The sequence below is a fragment of the Ischnura elegans genome, chromosome 3, assembly GCF_921293095.1.
Source record: "Ischnura elegans chromosome 3, ioIscEleg1.1, whole genome shotgun sequence".
Classification (NCBI taxonomy): Eukaryota; Metazoa; Arthropoda; class Insecta; order Odonata; family Coenagrionidae; genus Ischnura; species Ischnura elegans.
In genome coordinates this window covers 102864014-102884117 of record NC_060248.1, presented here as the reverse complement: position 1 = coordinate 102884117, position 20104 = coordinate 102864014, and the positions used below count along the sequence as shown (strand labels likewise).

The following is a 20104-nucleotide window of genomic DNA, read 5'->3' as shown; positions in this document are numbered from 1 at the left end:
AGGAAATTCATCAAAATTCATATCTAGCCTGAAAGTATCTATTCTACTTCAAAAATATCCTATTTTCTTTCCCTTGAAGTATAAATTTATAAAAAAATATACACATACGTTTAACAGAATTCTTTAATTAGATATTAGCTAAAGAATAATTGAGTATTTATCCAAGTCACTAATGATTAAAATATAAAAGCGACAATGAAATTATATCCAGAACCATTCCCCGTAACAGCCTTCAACAAATGGTTAGTATCGTAACAAAAATGACAAGCATAATGAGGACAGAGGAAAAGGTGGAAATTGGCCCATAAAAAAATTGAGAACATGCATTAACAAAACATTCTAATGCCAATAGATTAGAAAGAAAAATCCATACTAAAAACAAAAGCAATATACAACACAGCTAGGGTTTTCATCTAGTCATGCATACATAGGCTTTCTGATGTTCCAGTGTTAAGGAGACACTTCATTAAGGGGAAAAAATCCTTTATCCTATAGTTACCCTAATGTTAGTCCAAAAGCACCCATCAGTGAATGATACATTACCTTGTGCCACCACTTCCCAGATGCAAGACGCTATAACAAAACAAATTGCATCAGAAAAAGTCTACTTTTAGCAATACAAGGGTGCTTTTAGATACATTAGACCCAGATAATCTAAGCTCAAATGAACTACATATTTTACTTCATAAGAGTCAAATTTAAAAAAAATGACGTTATCAGCAGCACAGGCTTAAAGTTGTCGGGCATGGGAAAAGTGGTACACATACCATAATACAAAATGAAAATAGTGATTGCAAAAACAAGATCACTATTGATCTTTGGCAAAGAATCAAGTAATTTAAAATAGAATGCAGCACAAACTCAATTAATTAAATAAGTTTCAATATATGTATGACCTGTGAGTATATTAACAGAGAATTTACAGGGCATAGTAAGACAACCTGAAGGTCTAAATATATCTTTATGAGTTATGTTCAGGCTGCATTATTGATGCATTTTTTGACTAAACAGAGATTAAATCCGTAATTCGGCAGTTTTACCTGAGATACATCAAAAGCATTTAAATAAACCCATAATGCATATAAGCAGACTTTATGTATTCAAAATACCAATGAAAACCACAAGTTAATTTGATATTATGATTGATGGAAAATTTTCTGAAACGCACATCACTTTTCCTGAAACTAAGTTCAACTAAGTGCATTTACTGGAGCTGGAGTTCTAACTCTAAGATGATCTAAAAATTTAGAAATATTTGCTCTTGAAAAAAACTACCCTCAAGCAGAATTATACAAGAATTGTATTGCTGAATTTGAGGTTTTAATTCAAAAAACAAAATTCAGCATAAAATAAACCATACAGGGCATGGAAAATAATTGTAATAGATGACCACATTGATAGCACTTAATTTGTATGAAAAAACAATCAAGATTTCAAATTTTGAATTTAGAAATTCCTTACATTTTCTGTTTGGTTTTCATGAAAAAATGAATGTTTTACTTAAGTTGAGTCTCATTGGTTTGATGAAAAAAACTAAACCAGGAACTAAGTGACCATACAATAGAGTGAGCCAACTAACCACACAGCCTAAAAAGTCTATTTGGGAGTATCTACTTAGCAACTTAGACATTTTTAGGAATACAATTACTTTCTTAGGCTCATCTTTCAATGTATCAGCTAAAAGTAGAAAGGATTGAAAAAGTAGAAAAAGTAGAAAGGACTAGAAAGAGGTCCGCAGATCTGCGGACCTCTTTCTAGTCAGTATTAGAAGCCATGATTCAAAATCTCACTCTTAGCTTGCAACTTAGCAAGATACCTGACCATTCTCTGAGGAATAAGGCTCAACCTTCTGATACAGTAGCAGTTTTTCTCTCAGAAAATGACTGTGGTTATTATAGGATAATTCTTTGTCAAAACGTTTCATTTGGACAAATTGATTGACAATTGATTCAGCTCTCACTTGGAGAAAATTCATGCTGAATGAAGATAAACAACCTTTATGAATTTTCACAGATTTGTAAATTTGTAAAATTTTCACAGAAAAAAAGTCTGCGAAAATTTTAAAAGGTTATTCATCTTCAATCAAATACTTTGTAGGAATACCATCAAGAGTGTTATGGATATATGAAGCCTGATTAAGTCATTCTAAAGTTCAGCCTCAATGTTATCAAAAATGCACATACTTGTTCCATAAATTAAAAGTGATAGCTCTAAAACCGATTCATTGTGTATACCTGAACAGCAAAAATAGGAATAGACCACTGACGTATCAGCTGATCTTTATGGTACCCTAATATTAGAATTATATAATATAACCAATATAAAATTGGATATCATCCCATTTCCAGCTTCCTACAACCAATTACATATGTCATTTATGCATGGAAGGTGAGAAATTCTACTGCTAGAATGCTCTTGCACTGAATTCTTCCCCTGATCAATGTACGACAGAGAGCATTTCTATGGATCGCCAAAATAAATATTTTTTTGCAATTACTTTAAAAAATAAGTAAGCAATACCTTTCAACATTAACACTTTCTTCTTCTAGCAAACAATCGTGTATTGAAGTTTGGAAGTAATGTAATGCTGACTAGCTACAAGTGACATCAGGGTGGTATAGGTATAATTTGAAGAAATATAATAAAATATTTGTAATAAAAAGCTTGTACTCAAATTTTATACTGAACAGTTCCAAGACTAATAATGGCTTCTTCACTAATATAGTTTCTAAGATGATTGATCCAGGTTAAATGAGCAGGAATACTGAATTTATATTCCACCTAGAAAAATGAAGCACAGGCAATGGCATTGGAGGAGGAGAGAAATGGTATTGGAACAACTACAGGGAACTTATAGTAAAGGTCCACCCCTGATCAGAAAAATGCTGCATGGAAAATAGCTTGAAACTTGGAGAGCAATCTTAATTCCAAAGAAAAGGGTTCATTTATGGGAGAAAGTATACCAATTGTAACCATTTAGAAGCGATACCTTCCTTCCATATTTACAGCATCAGGTACAGAGGTACTCTTTTGGGCAATAAAGATCCCAGAGCATAAAAATTTATTAGTCAGAAAATCTTCTTTCCAGGCCAGCAAGTCATTCAAAAAGGATCAATTCTTAGTCTTCTCTCACACAAATGGTGTGGAAGAATTATCTTTTAATTCCATACTTATAAATCAACTTGAAACCAAGAACACTGGCAGCTAGCAATGCAATACTAATAATGATCAAAAGGGCTATCACAGCAAAGGATATCATGTATTCACAGTGGGTACTTTTTACTAAAACATCACCGCTGAAGAAAGTTATACAGATAAACTTGTGGCAAAGTAATAAATAAAAAGTCACTTTGGTACAGACAAAATGTCTAAGGCAACTATTCTTATCATTTCAAAAGGTAATCTACATCCATGTTACACTTAACTACGTAATTTTAAATTGAAGGGGTGGTAATGCACTTTCCTTAAGGCATACATTGTGCACAAAATTAAAACATACATACATCAATCTCATCAATATTATAACCATAAATGCCCCAAATTTGCTAAACAGTAGATAACTACAATTGCAGAAGCATTTATATTAACATTACACAAAATTCTTTTAAGGACAATTTATAGTTATGAACTTTAAATGGAAATGATGGACAAAAATATTGACTGGCTTAATTTTTCAACAAATTTACCTCAGGATATTTTAATCATTATAATGCAGAGGCAATTCAAATATTTTTGCTAATCAAATCCATGGATTCAAGACTCAAATGAATCCACAAGTTGAGCAGTTTCTATAAATATGAGGCAGGAAATTAAACTTACACAGATTAGATACCATTCACCCATAATAGAGGAGGATAGAAAATTCATGATGAAGGGTATCTTATAATTACAATATACAGATAGTAGCGTGGTTTAGATTAAACAAGTATCAATAATATAGTCCCACACATTATGGTAAAATATCACAGAGGGGAAAATAGTAAGGGGACAATATTCAATCTCAAATAACTAAGGCACTATTAACATCATTACCGAAGTATAACCTAATAACTTCATAGCATTACAGACGCATACTTACAACAGACTTATATAGTTTCATAGGAAACTTGAGTGAAGCTTGCAATGTTTTGACAGCAATCCACCAATTTTGAATAGATAATTCAACAAATTCAGTCTGCATTTTCACTCATTAACTTATGATTTTGTTTTTCTAAAAAAATTGACCATTCAAGGCTAATTTGACATCTAGTACACAAGCATTTTTAACTGAAACTCAAATAAACATTGGTTATGCTATAATAATGAAGGAATATAAAGGAATAATAATGAAAATTAAGGAGCTAAACTTGCATATGCACAACCTAAAATGAGTTATATTAAAAATATTAACTTCTATGATGAAAGGTACTCCATCTGATAACCTCACAACTATGAAATATATGCTTTAGAGCACCTTGGTTGATTTTTAAATAATAAGCTTTTTCCAGAAAGGAAGATTTAAATTCTGCAGAGACTGTAGGCCATAAAATATGCCAATGGAAATGAGAAATTTAGTGTTTCCATTTGAAGAATATTATGATTTGGATTTGATAAATTAAAGGATACTGATTGGATCAAATTTTGTATTCAACTCTTCACCAATATTTTGATCAATAAATATCAAACATGGAAATAAACATTACTAAAGAAAAAAAGAAGAAAGCAAAAATTATTTCTACATTATAAAAAGTTAAACATGAAAAATGAAATTATTGCAGAGCAATGCATAACACATCATTAACACTCTGAAGGCCTATTTTAAAGGGGTGCCTTTGCCCCTCGTTGGCCATTTTGCAACAATTTTGAAAATTATCAGTTACATTCTATTTATGTAGTTGGGTTTATTTTTATTCTATCTTAATTTTAGTTCTTATTCATTCTGGATTGATTGGATGATATGAAATTAAATTACCTGTTTTGCATGGGCAGAAAAAAATTGATTTTAAATGTTTGGAGACGTAAAATTATGTCTCCAACTGTTGTACTTAAAATTTACCCAGTAATATTAAGTCTTTAGCTGCCTAAGTGCTAAAATAATGTGTCATCGATATATTTTAATGACTAATAAAAGCTGTTTCAAGATTACATTTCAACCATTTTTATACGACTTAAAATTAGTTCAATAAAGATTACTAGCTAATCATATTAAAAAAGGTGCACAATACACAGAATTGAAAGATCACATCAACCTAAAACTACTATCAAAGGAAATAAATCAGAATTTAGATTACCCGTTATTTAATAATTGCTTATTGGATTATCCACTAATCACTTCCCTAGTCAGCCCATTCAAGCAGCACCCCACTCTAGCTTTCTGATTCTCTTCCATTCTCTTTCCTACCTTTCCACATCTTGAAAAAACTTGCCAATCAATTGAACGAGCACAAAAAATGCATGGGAAGCATGAAACAGACATTAAAGTAAAAATTGCAAAGAAAGTGATCAAAAATAGATTACCTGTCTCTGTCGACAATTCATTTTGGCTTCCTCCCCCATTTGACACAAATAATCAAAGCTCTACTTTATGATATTAAAAAAATGCTAACTTTATGGCAAATCGATGTACATGCATTGCTTGAAAAAAAAATCATCGATGATACATATAAAATAGGTGATAAATACAGACTGCTAAAGAATATGATTTCAAAACCCAAGAACATTAAGAATTAAGTCAGGATGGAGGAAGTCATCTTAATTTATATCTATCTTAAATACAGCAGACTCCCAATTATCTGGCTGCAGATCATCAGTGCTGCACATTCTCCGTGCATGAGTTTTATACTCTACCGATGTTTTCTGAGATCTTTATGAAAAATAAAATCAGACAGAAAAGTACTCCGATTATTGCATTTTAATGCACAGCTACACCAGGCTTATTACTTCTATTAGAATTCCCTCAGAAAAAAACAATTCTTTCATTTATTTGCAGACAAGACATGTTTCAAGTTTATGTGGACGTATGCTCTAACATTGCAGGAGGCAATGAGCGGCGGGAAAAAACTTTTAATCAATTTTAAAGGATCCTTCAATGGCTAACCAATTGTAAATTAAGAAAAAATTTATCAACGATCTTGAAATGTATTTTTCATCCCGCAAATGCACAATTATTGCCATGGCCTTGCATGTGGTTGAATACACCCCATGAGAACCAAAGATTTTGCACTAAGGCCTCCCATACACGTTCAGTTTGGCCTCAAGGCCTGGACTGTACAGTCCCGGACTGAAGGCAGAACTGACAGTGTGTGGCGATACCTTGAGGCGGATCGTTGGGCAGACGGCCTGACGGGAATCCAATTTATTTTCCCATCCGGCAGCCGTCCAGCCGACAATCCGCCTCAAGGCATCGCCACACACTGTCAGCTCTGCCTCAAGGCCTGGACTGTACAGTAGGGTAGATAGGAAAAATCGATTTTTTTCAAATCCATCTGGCCCAAAGAAATAAAGTTGTGGGACCAATCAAAAATAAGGCCTGAAAAATTTGAGACCTCTAGGTGAACCCCTGACCCTCGCACAAATGCAATTTAGGGGGGGAAGGTCAAAATTCAAAAAATATACTATTTTATGGTCATTCCCTATAGATTTTGCCGAGTTACTGCCCTTCTAGGGCAAAAATTTTGTGCGTTTTGACGTATCTGCCTCCGTATAGCCACAAAATGCCTAATTTGAGTCCGCGTCCGCAAAGAAAATATTCCAACGCCCACGCAGCGTCGCGGATACAAGATCGGTTGGCCGATCCCTTCCCCTCCCCACTCACTTCTCCCCCTCCCACGCCTCGAATACAGCAAAATTCATCCCGCGTGTGCTTCTAGGAGGGCGTTCATCTTGGATAATATAAAGCGGAAGATGGTAGAAAGTAAAAAAGGATGCGTCGTGAGACGACTTGTCCCTTATTTGGCGCCTCGTCGGCGTTAAACAAATCGATGTTACCAACATTTAGGGAAGTGATGAAATATTTTTAGATCCGAGAACGCAGGAAAGGAGCCTACGGTCTATGAAGAGGCCTCTCGAGTGGCTATGAAGGTGTTCGTACTTTGGATATGCACTTCTACTCCGGTGTTGTCCGACAGCTGTGACTAAATGCATTTAGTGGTACCACAGGAAGTACTAAAACTTACGGAAAATGCAAATAGGCCAAAAGTAGAGTTTTATTGAAGTACAAACTCAAACACTTTTAAAGGAACATTTGAAATTATGCGATATTTTTGCGTTTAAGTGCAAGAAGGAGCAAAAGGCTCCCCCCTAATGAAGAAGTATTTTGAGAGATAAGCGGACGAAACGAAAGATGATGGCTGCTGGATTGAATCCTAATGAAACTCGGCAACTGAGGAAAAAAAGGGGAATTGTCGGAGAGCGTTGAGTCAACATCGTCAATTCTTGTATGGGTAAATAGTATCAAAAATTTTCTTCATCAATTCATCTGAAGAAAATTAAACTGACGAGGTATCAGCCGATTTGTATCTCTACGTTCCTCATGACATAAGCATTAAGGACTAAACTCAAACAGGAACTTCTGCGGGGAAAATGCATCTGGCGACGGTGATAGAGGTATATGCAAGAACCAAGCAACAGCAATGATCGTCCCCGCAAATTTAGCTGACGCAAAAATAGTAACTTCGAAAGATACATCCAGAAAGAAACATACAAGGTAGTGTACAAGAATTGCTTACATAGACAGAAAAAGGTACTAATTAGTGTGAATAAGAAAAGAGAGGTATCAAATGGTGTCATCAAAGGGCTCCATTTTGATGTAATTAAATATGAACTCTTGTCTGATGAAAAAATGCAATTTTCCGATCTGCCCTACTGTGCAGTCCAGGCCTTGAGGTCAAACTGAACGTGTATGGTGGGCCTGAGGCTCTGGCCAAACTGCACAGTTCCGGCCTCAAGGCCGGGCCTTGAGGCTGGGACGGAACGTGTATGGTAGGCCTAAGGCATGTTTACGGCGCATCTACTCAAGGTCAAATGGGAGATGGAGGGAAAAGTAGAAGTGAAGGTAGAGGGGGAAGTGGAAGCCTAGATTCCATGAGCCATAGCCAGGCGTTTGCCTTCGTTGACAGTTTGCTGAAGATTATGGAGCAAGGGAAAAATGAGTACAATCACCAAACTGCCACTAAAAAGATTGCAGTCAGGGGAAAAAAGCTCCCAATGTGTCCATGAACCAATGTAAATAACAGGCTATGTACATAAATAATAATATATTGTACAATTTGCATAAATTAATAACATTACGAAAAATTAAAGTGAACATTAAGACCACTCGTGCTTTCTAATTACTCGTGCCACCTCTCCCCATCACTAATCCGAATAACCAGGAGTTTGCTGTACTAACATATGCCACTGGATTTTCTATTAAAATATGCTTTATTTGAAAGTAATTTCCCTACACGTATCACAGAAAAAGAGCTAAGGCAGAATATCAAATATGAACACAAAAAATATATTATACATGTCATTAATAGAGATTTAATCACCCCATTATTACCTGTATGATTAAAAATAAATTTACTTCAAGTGTAAAAATGCAATTTCTATAATGAAAAAGTAAAACTATTAAGTTTTAGTAATTTAAGAAACTGCATCATTTTGAAGGACCAGGCAGAAACAGAAAACCCAGGTGATGGAAAAATAATTGAGGACAAGATTGGAACATTAATAAAAAATTATGAGATAATAATGATTATTATAAAATGATAAATACAATGTACGTATATGCAATAGAAATTTCAGTATATATTATCAAGTGCATGGTGCTATTCAGTAATTCAATGATATTCCATTTAAACTAGTAGTCCAGACAAAATTACATGCACATTACATCCCACATACGCAATATCATGACATACTGCACAATGCCACCTATATAACTCCCCATCGTGTAACATCACAGAATGAGAGACAAATAAAAAAGCCACAACAAGTGCTCCATATAAAACTGGGAAAAAACTAATGCATTAATCATATCTCTTTAGAATGTATACCATATTTCTACGAATATAGTCCCTCCCCCTAATTTTGAGGCTTCAGTTTCCGGAAAAGTTAAAAAAATGTGTTTGAATATAGTCCCCCCCGTTTTACTTTTACCACAGGCATTTTTGGAAAAAAAAAGGGGGGGACTATATTCAGACATATACGGTATTACCACGCTAAACAGAATTCACGGATATATTTTCCAAAAGCCTCTTCATGAAAAATAGACATTTATTAAAAATATAATTTATGCTCTTGAAATTATTTAGGACTATATAAAGACAAGCATCTTTAGAAATTTGAGACTGGGAGAAGGAAACTATAGTCTCATACTTTGAGAGACACATGGATACTTAAGTAATGGGTGATGATTACTCAACCTTTGATGGACACTTGGACAGGTTTTAGTTTAAGATATTCTTGGATTTTCAAGGACATCTTGGAACCTTGCTCTAACTTGAAACTACTTAGCATTTACTCCTGCATATACCAAGACAATATAATTATTAATCTGACAATTATTTCACTTCAAAGTATGTAGACATAAAAAGGTCTTGTAGGTATCACAGCCAGCTTTTCACAAAATTTAAGAAACTGTTACCTCTACTCTTGACAGAAATAATTACGTAACAAACATATGGGTGCACTAAATTTCTATTGTTTTTACAGTTTCTATTTTGAGAGACAGTTCGTAGGTATCTTCTTCATAGAAAACAGTGTCCCTAGTATCATAACTTCTGCATTTTTTCAACCTAGTCCTATTTCTGCTGCGGTTCTAATCAAACGATGTCCAAGTCACACAGTTTTGGTCTCCTCCTCATTATTATGGTATTTATCTATTTCCTAGCTGATCAACAAAATTGCCATTTTCTAAATGTTTTCTGTGACTTATTAAAGATAATATGTGTACATCTATTTAGTTCTTCTAGAAAATGATTGTCAAAACATCTGTCAATGCCTATCAACCTCACAAGTAAGAAGCTTCACAGTTGTGTGTGCCTCAGGCGGTAACACAAGTTTCTTATTATGTCATTCTAAGTAAACTATAACATTATAATGACAGCCCGAGGTCCCATAATTTAAAAAGAATATTTTCACAGTAAATTAAATACGTAGTTGGGTGCCTACATACTGCTTCTGAGGCAAGGAATCAAACAGAAAGAAACTATATTTTTATAAAAAATCGCTAGCTTATATAAAAATAGTTATTGAGGTTAAATTATTGCAGCCATTAAATTGAATAGAGGTTAATTGAATTCCAAAAAATTATTTTCAAACTTTTACAATGTTTAATCATTTTAACTGACATGATTAATGATTTCATTGGTCTGAGGAGATGAATGCATTCATCACTTATCACTACCTTATGAAAATTAGTATACAAAAAATGTAAATACCAGTCTGTCACATTCTCTGTTAGTCAGTAATACATACCAGGGGCGCAGCGAGGAATTAAGGCTGGGGGGGGGGGGGGGGTTAAGGTGCAACTAATACCGGGGTGTGTGGGGGTATGGAATACCTACCAGGATAAATGGTAGGTACGAGATTAATAAATTACGGAATTTTAAAATAAATGGTTCAAAATGTTGAGTTTTACAGCTTTCTGAGGGATATTTTATTAATCCTTACACCATTCTATTAGTAATATCAATCCAATTAAGTAAAATGGATCAAACTTAAAAATTTCTCTGAGCTCTGGGGGGGTGGGGGGGTGGGGTTTAACCCCCGAAACCCCCCCCCCCTCGCTGTGCCACTGATACATACAGCATACTTGAAAGATTTTTGCGACCACCACAAGTTTAAAGGGTCTCATTTTATTTTAGTTAAGTTTCATCAGATATAGTGGAGCCATTCATGGTTTTTCAGAATCACTTTTAGTTTCAGAACAAGTCTTTTCAAAATGGTCATGCTCGGTTTACTTATCAATCCTTCGCCAAGAAGAACTAACCTTCAGAATGAGTGTCACACTCTAAAAGATATGCTGTGTGTAATAACTCTAAAGATTACAGAACTTTGAATGGATACAAGTTTTTGTGAATTCGAGCCAACTTGTGAGATTCAACCCAAAATAATGTTCCTGGAATTGCTTCCGTAATGTATGTATGGAAAGACTCCAAGCATGAAACTATGAAATATTATATCTCAGAGGCCCTCCATTATTATCTGCATTTATTTGAAGAGAAAATGGACAAGCCAGATGCTTATTCCAATGATGTAAGGGAAGCTTTGTCTGATAAGTTTGTATCTGAAATATCAATGACAGAGATTCAATACAACAAGAGATTTTTTACTGTCAACTGCAAATGAAAATATCATGTCATTAACAATTAGCTGTTGAAATATTGGATGAAAGTCATCTCAAAGGCATAAGACATACAGTAGAACCTCGGTTATATGACCCTCAGTTTAATGATGACCTCACTTATACACCGATATTTTTTTTTGATCCCGTGAATAACCCATATGAGCCCATGTATTTCCAACCTTGGTTATGAAAATTTTCACTTATACGACAACCTTGTTTACAAAACTACTTTTCCAGTCCATCGAGATAAAATACCTCACTTATATTACATGCCAGAGAACTGTTCTACGAAAAGATTGCAGCATGCACACTTATTTTAGCCACATGAGTGGGTTCACTGTGTTCATTACAAAGATATGCCAATAAAGAATAATAAGTTTTAATAATAAGTGATGCTGTTTATTAGATATTAATTGTAATTATAGCAGATGATCATTAACCCGGCATTATGAACTGAGGAATATCTATTTCTAATGGAAGATTTTCTAGAATTTTGCCAACGTTATGTTTTCCATCGTTCCAGCGAATTAACGCCTAAATGAGCCATTTAACATCTGCCCATACCAAAATTTTGGCTTCCAAGGCCATCCAAAAAAGATAATTGTATCAATAGTATGGACATAAGTCAATGGTGATTCAACACAATGGTAAAACAGCATGCTTGGTCTCATTCCGTGGGCTAACCCCACATCTGCAGGATGAATCGAGCCGGGGAAAATTGCTTACGTAGCATGCTGATCAAATGACTTAACTTGTATCTCAGGAGGGTTTAAATGAAACATGGTTTGACCTTTAATAGCTATTTGTTTAGCTCTGCCAGGTGGCAAGCATATACCTATTTTAAACAGAATGTGAGTTACTGTAAAAGCCCTCAGAGAATAACTCGCATCGTCAGTCGTCACTTAATCATTAAAGTCAAATTCAAGACGTGAAAGATAAGGCAGTTCCTTTTGACTTGGGAATGGCTTAGCACTATTTGATCGAAATACAAAAAGTGTCCGGTGTTGTTATCTGAATTGGGAAAGTAAATAATTCCAAGAAGACAAATTACATGGCTTGTGAGCCTAAGTTCCCAGTGCTGAATTCGTAGAAGAATGCCAACAGAGAAGCTATACTCAGTAGATTCAATCTACTATTGCTACAATTTCATGGGAAAATTCTTTTTGAATGCATAAACATCATAAAGCGGGGAGATTTTTCTGGGCTCTTAATCTATTTTTGTTCATTCATCACTGACGGCAGTTTCACGGCTATTTAAATTGCTAACTTAAAAAAGTGATATAAACACCACAAAAATCTTAATTACGGAATATCCCGGGTGCCATGTGCTCCATATTACCTATCCTAGGGTATTTGGAGGGAGATAACTGATAGCTGGGGTCATTTGTGCCATGAGGTAAGGATAGAAACCCTGTGTTGGCATAATCCATGTTGTAACGATAGTCTCCAAGGAGACCTAGGTCTAACGTCCACATACTACACTCAAGCAGGGATACAGGCATCTCTGAAAAGTTTCTGCCACTCCCAGGACTTGAACCTGGGCCCACAGGGTATGAAGCCTCTTTGATGCATTAGTGACATTTTTCTCCCTAATAATGGGGTTAAATTGGATGACTTTTCTCTATGTATGTATCACAGTTCTTTGATCTCCAATCTTGGTTTGTCTATAGGTGGTAAAATAAATTTTCTGAAAACTGCCAAAAATGAGCCAACTTTTTCGAAAATTGGCTTCTCTGTGAACATTTAGTATCACCATTTTGAAATTCCTCCAGTGCAGGAATATCAGGAATGCAAAGTTATGTTTCTCTTAAGGTAACATGTCATTTGAGGCGTTGCTTGTGAGTAAATAAAATTATTAGGACTATTGCCGACAAGCGAGTAATTGCATCCTGGAAAAAAAGCAGACCCTATTGAAAAGGATTTCATGTTCCTTTACTGAAAAACCTTACATATGAAACTTCCTCACTAATAAAACTTTTTTCAGTTCTCCGCTGAAAGTTTCATAAGTGAGATTCTACTGTATGTATATCTACCCTCTTCAAATGGTTAAATTGCTAACAAACTGATAGTATTCGAAGTTAAATCACTGATACCCAAGGTGATCACTTAGCCCTTTGAGCATGCATTTGCTGATCCCTTTTGCAACTGATTGCCTAAAAAAGGTTAACATATGAATGACAAGCAAAAAAAAAATGATTGGATTATGCTGGATACAAGACAGCCCCATGAATATCAAACATTAATGGTTATAAAACTCAAAGTCACAGTACAAAGCATATGAATTTCAAAGATATTCTCATTACATTAAATTTCTAGTTCAGCACATTTGACTTCTGACTGAAGACAAAAGTCATACACCTAGTTTCTGACTATTGATTCCATTGTAATCAAATTCATTCATTAACATTCTGTATTTTAATGGAAAATTTATCTTTTCATTAAACAAAATAGGCTATCACCAAGCTACCTTGCTTAATAATGCATAAGATTATTTTAGTCTCTATTTTGCCTTAAAGTAAATTCACAATAATTAAGAGTAAGCCAAATTATAATAAATGAGTTTCCCCATTAACAAGACTAAACAGACTAAAATATCAATGTATAATAAATAAAAATAATAATATCATGAACAAGGAAAGAAACAAGGTCTGTAAAATACTCCAACATTTCAAACAATTCCTTTTTCAAAACCATACTTGACAATATCATCTACAAAAATCAGTTATCATATGCAGAATATGAATTCCGAATCAGTGCTGATTGAAAATCTCACCAAATTAAAAAAAAAATATATACATTGAGCTAAATTAGAATTACGGACATTCCCATGCAGATTATTCAAGTACGGATGCATACATTAATTACTTAACAATTGTCCCTGAATCTATGAGAAAAAAAAAATAACTCCTTCCAGGGAAAGAGCAAGGTGATCACATAAATTCTATACATCAGATCAATAAATTGTATACTCAATTAATTGCCTCATAAGAGAGATATTGCTTAGCACCTAAAATTAGAGATGTGCGAATAGTATCCGCGAATACTAGAAACTATTCGATATTCGAGGTCTCGAATAGTTATGCGAAAAGTACCGCCTCGAATACTTTGAATTTCCCGTCGTACACTGTCGCACGCACGTCGTTGGTAGTTGACTTGGAAAAATCTAGAGAACCCTAGTCTTTTAGTGCATGCAGCGCCGTTTTAGGTAAGTTGACAAACTACATCAAATTCGCGGGTTAGAGCGGTGAAAAGAGTTTGACAAGGGGAACCTAAATTGATCCGGGCAAAAAAATCCTAAAATCCCCGGTTTCCCCCACCAGGAAAACCTCAAGTCCGTGGGATAGAAACTACGTAGCACAATTCCCAAAATCCGCTTCCCCCTCCATCCATCAGCCTTCGGCCCCTCTTTAAAGCTCTTTTAAGCCTCCCACTCCTAAATTACTGGGCTAATGACATGACGACCTCTTCGGCCTCTCTCTCCCCCTCCACCTGCCATGCCCTCCCTAAGGGAGCCTCCTCCCCCTCACTTCTTTCATACCATATGACCAAGTTTTTTTCCCCCTCCCTCTTTCCACTATTCCCTCCCCTCTGTAGGTCTCGGATGTGAACTCTTCAAAGCTCGAAGTAGAACAGTTAAGATGCATTACCCTACTGCAGTTCTACTTCCTGCTTATTTAGGAAAGAATTGCCTATAATTGCAAAATACTACATTTTTTCCACAATAATTCATTCTAAAGGAGCACTTTCTATGTTTTGGGCAAAAGCACAGACTTCATTGTAGGGAGTTTTCATGAGTAGAAAGGTTCGTTAAGGGAGATTTTTTTTGCAAGCATTGTCAATTGGACAGTTCCGGGAATGGGCCAATAACTTTGAAATGGGGAGGTTTTGCTTCATAGATGTTTGTTGCACAGAGGTTTCACTATACTAGTATAGATTAAATAATTCTTGGAGTATAGGTTGTATATAATGCAAAAATACAGTTGTATATCACTGTATGTTTTTGTGTTCTCATGTTTTCATTCATAGCCCTGATGAAGGTTTTAAATAAACTGAAATGTTGGCTAACAACTTTTTTGCATTATATACAACCTATACTCCAAGAATTATTTAATCATTAATTAAATGAGGTCAAGGTAAGAGGAAAAAGAAAATGTACTAGTATCGACACACTGTTCTATAAATTTTCAGAAATGATATTTTTCTATTGCACGAAATGAATTTTTTAATCAGTGATGATATTTTTAGGAAAAAAACAATCAGCTATGGTGAATATTGGCATTAATAACTCAATACGCCAGCTATATGTACCATTATACTCCATGGAAAGACTTAATGTGGTGGCCTATGCAGATGGTATGCAACTCATAACTCACATTTGTCTTCCTCTCCATTTCAGCCATAAATAACCCAATGAAGGCATGTTTTCCAGTCAGTACCATTTAAATGAAGCACAAATTGATGAGATAAGTCAATGTTATGAGGAAGTTACAAGATATACCTAGAGGCAAAGATCTACAATGAATAAAATTTTCAAATTTTGCCAAATAAATCTGGTTTCAGTTTTTGATAAGCACTATTTATACTGCCTACAAACAATTTCTTCATATGTATCTCCCAAACCAAATTTTAATTAGTTAAAACTAAGCTTTCTTTACTTGGGGCCAAAATTTTAAAATTGTTTGCCAAATACAATCAAAGAAAGTAACAACATATATACCTCCCAAAATCAGGAGAAACTCTGGCTATTTACAAACAAAAATATAAAAGGGGACATTTCATAGAAGTAAGGAAAACATAATTAGTGTTTCCATAATTTTAAATCTTCCTGTAAACAGGTAAATTCCTGTAAGAATCCTTTCAAGAATATCAAATTATTTGCCAAAATCCTGAGTTTCCTACTTCATGGGCAACCTTGTCAAAAATTCCTGTATTCATCATTTTTTCGGTCCAACCCCTTGAAAAACGATAGATTGACATTCCACTATCATGCAAATAAAACTAGCACCTCCATGCAGCTTAATATTTGGCATGAATAATGGATAAGTTGCAGAAAAGTTATTGAGGGCTGCGATAAAAATACTGCAGTATTCGTGCCAAAATTTAACAAACAATAAGGCAGAATAAGCAATCCGTCCAAGTCTTTTAAAAAATATTCTGTGAAGATATGTGAACCTTAGTGAAAGTTGTGTATTCACTAAGTTTTCGTTTTTTTTTCATATATGGTTTCTCATAATTAGCTGTCCTATTTAAAAACTTGCGACAACATTTGGCACAAAGAAAATGTCAATACAATTAGATTTCAAATTTAACAAACAAACTGCAAAGCATATTGTGTACTCAGCCTCCAAGATTATCCTCAAGTTTCTCCATTCATTCGTATGGATTATTTCTGCCCAAGCTCTACCAGTTACCGACCTTGGGTGTGCGAGTAAGTTGGATGAAAGAGGCCCTCGCTCAACTCTCACAGTGTTTTTGTTCTTTGATGCAAAGTTATGGTTCAGTGGTGTTGTCAATTCAGGTCAGGATAATTTTCAGCTTCTATAGGTAGCAAGATTTTTTTGTCCGGGACTGTGCCAATCCAGACCCAGTCTTAAAAGATGTTAATCACAGAATAAAATTTATTGCATAGGCATGGAACAGAGAAGTCCTTTGGCGTTTGAATTTTGAACGGTGGATGATTGCGTTATATACGAAAACAATTTTTAAAACTAAATCTATAGGGTTTTATTCTGAGATTCAACTCCAATTCTTACACAAAAAAGTGCCAGGAGTTATCAAGACAAATTTTCGTAAAACCAGGTAAATTTTGCACCATTGTCAAGCTTTTGCAGTTCATGAAAAGTCAGTGCCTCTAAATGTACAATTACTGGCAAGTCAGTTTTCACTCATTTCCAACTATCTTCAGATTTCAGGACGCACTATGACATAATTAAGAGACTTCCTCATCCTATTTACTCATCTACACATTTGGTGCCATAATTTCCATGGCACTGACTGGAAAACATGCTATCATTTATTCACAGAACAAATAATACACCTTAGCCTTACGATAATATATAACTCAGCAATACGAATAATGAAGGTTTAAATAACAAGGTTGTTGACAAGTTTGGCATAATGACTCCCTAATGATCGGACAGGGCACCTTTTCCAGCAGATTCCAAAAGAAAAACATCATCATAACTCATCTTCTGAGAAAGCTGCTGTCACCATAACCATTCTCTTGAAGACGCTCATGATAAACGAAGTTCACAAAAATTTCATAACTACCATGCAAATAATGGAAAACCTTAGAGGGTCGAAGTCTCCTTATAAACTAGAAAACTCCAGAGGGACACTGGTGGCATATGAAGTTGATGAGGCAAGGTAACCACTCAAATGTCAACCTTGAATTCCCTTACTTTAAGAGACTTTCCGGACCATTATTGTATTTTTCCTCACTCCTCGATAAGTATTTTAAGGAATATTCGTCTCAATGGATGTAATTTTGATTGGGAAAATAACAGCCTTAAAATAAATTAAGTATAATCATGAACTTAAACAGTTATGGAGCACCATTTGAATGGAATTTCAGGATTAGGATGTCCACAAGTCAAAGACATCTGTTAATGCATAAGAAAATGAGGAAAAATCTCCACTTAACATTTACTTCAAATATGATTTTTCCAGACTTTAATTTGCCATATTTGCTGACAATCCATGACTTTGAAGACACAAAGAAATTGCACGAATATTCAGGTTTTCCAGAAGAGTGGCCAACCTCGGATGGGTAAATGCTTCCAAACTGTTTGCCCCTCACCAAACTTTATCATACATTGGGTCCACAAAAATACATACCATACACTTTATCAAAATAGACAAGAAATCCTTCATTACCTCATAACAACAACAAAGACCAGCATGATGAACATGCCGTTCAAGATTAAGCTTTTGGATACTAAACATTAGATTAAAGTATGGGAATGTAAAGATACCATTAATATATTATTACCTCTGTTGAATTTCTTAATGTGAAGTACAGATGAAATGTATGCAATAATCATAAAAAATAAATTTAGTCTTGATGATCTTTTCAAGCTCCAAATTTGAGAACTTCTCAAGTAACTAGAAGTGAGCATTGATAACATTGAAATAAAAGCCACTTAATAAAGAAAGAGAAGATTAATAAATCAAAACTTACACTTATTGTAACAGACTTGTTGCTGCTTATACCTGAGCTAATTCCATAGCTCTTTTTCTTCTCACCAACAGGCTGCAGTTCATTTTGATTTCCAAAGGCACAGCAGAGCATAGCTGCAGTTTGTAGGTCATATTGACTAGCATAGTATGAAATCCTATAATTTAAAAGCATGCATTAAAATTTTCATCGACAATCTGTTTTCAAAGCCCTTCATCACAAAACAATTCACATTATTTTGACAAACAAACAGAACAAAATTCACCCTTTTCATTCCAAGCGAAGCTACAAGACCAGATTTTTACAGTAATTTAAAATACAGCCAACAGTAAAGCACCCTTAACCTTGAAATTTCTTATCCTGCGACACCTACTGCCACAAAATATTGCCAAGACAGGATAGAAACATTCAAGGAAAATATAAATATGTATTCCTAATCAAATGGTTGCTTCAATATCCAATGGAGAAATATTTCCCACTAGTCACTGATAAGGAAGAATTATTATCTTCATTCTCTATGACACTCACAGTGTACATTAAAGGCACTAGCGAGACAAGTAGTCTCTGATCAAGAGCACTAATGAAACAAAAACATTTTTTTCAAATAGACAACAAATATATTTTTAGGGTAAGACCAAAAAGTTAAAGAGGCCTCTAGGTCCAAAATTCACTCTCTTTATAAGTTTGAGCAACCATTCTCCAGACATAAAATATTTTAGTTTGGAATACATCAGCTCTTTCCCTTTTCCCCCACCGTAGATACATCCCAGGGTGCATGCATGCCACATTCACAGTCAGTTGATTGGTTCTGAGCCTTTTACCTTTTAAATAATATATTCAGGTTAAAAAATAAGGAAACTTATAATAAAATTTTTTATTCCAAACTCATGAAATACCTTCCCAATCCCTTCATTTTCTGCAAGAAGGGGATACTCAAATGCATAGACACATAATTGAAAACTTGGAATTTATCATTATTTACTTTAATGAAGACTGCCTGAATCGATTGGAATTTTAAAAAGTAAGGAATCAATAAAAATAACAATTTTTTCAATGACTTAACTTCAAAATAAAAACTTTTCACAAAATAATCATGGAATTCAAGGTTGAAATAATTAACACACTGAGAACATGACAATAATTACATAAGACAGCTGATTGTTTTTGTGCCTCTTATTTATCAGCTTCACCTTTACAACTTTCTTAGCAACAGTTGATAGAGCAATTTTCCGTACACAAAACTGGCAGAATGTTTATTATTTGTACCTACCTACACCCCAAGCATTTCTAATTCACTGATGTGCATATTAATGTCATGTGTTTTTATAAATTTCCAACCACAATGAAAGCTCAAAATTTTGTAGTACACAGGATAAAAATTATTTACATGATAAAGAATGCAAGAGTATTACCTGTAAAAAAAATCATGTGAAAATGAACTACAAAATTTTTAAAAATATGAAGTGATGGGAGAAAATTAACCTCAGATCCTAATTCAGAATGAAAAAGTCAACATAGGATTGCTGCAATGAAAACTTCCCATGATAGCTTCATTTACAGAAAAAAGGTAGAGAAGGCACAAGGAAAGTATCCCAACAGAGTTGGTGCCACAATCA

General features: G+C 34.6%; 1 protein-coding gene across 2 annotated transcripts in view; it reads right to left on the bottom strand.

Annotated features, from left to right (window-relative positions):
* The window catches only part of LOC124156268 (GATOR complex protein WDR59), a 71303-nt gene that overhangs the window by 23587 nt on the left and 27612 nt on the right, over positions 1 to 20104 (bottom strand). Inside the window, exons 16-17 of one of the 2 annotated variants that reach the window (XM_046530697.1) lie at positions 18492 to 18645; positions 544 to 573 (exon numbers count right to left, since the gene is read on the bottom strand). In XM_046530697.1, coding sequence (XP_046386653.1) covers positions 544 to 573; positions 18492 to 18645 — 184 coding nt within the window. The remainder of the gene's footprint in view (positions 1 to 543; positions 574 to 18491; positions 18646 to 20104) is intronic. The other variant, XM_046530698.1, reaches the window with a different exon arrangement.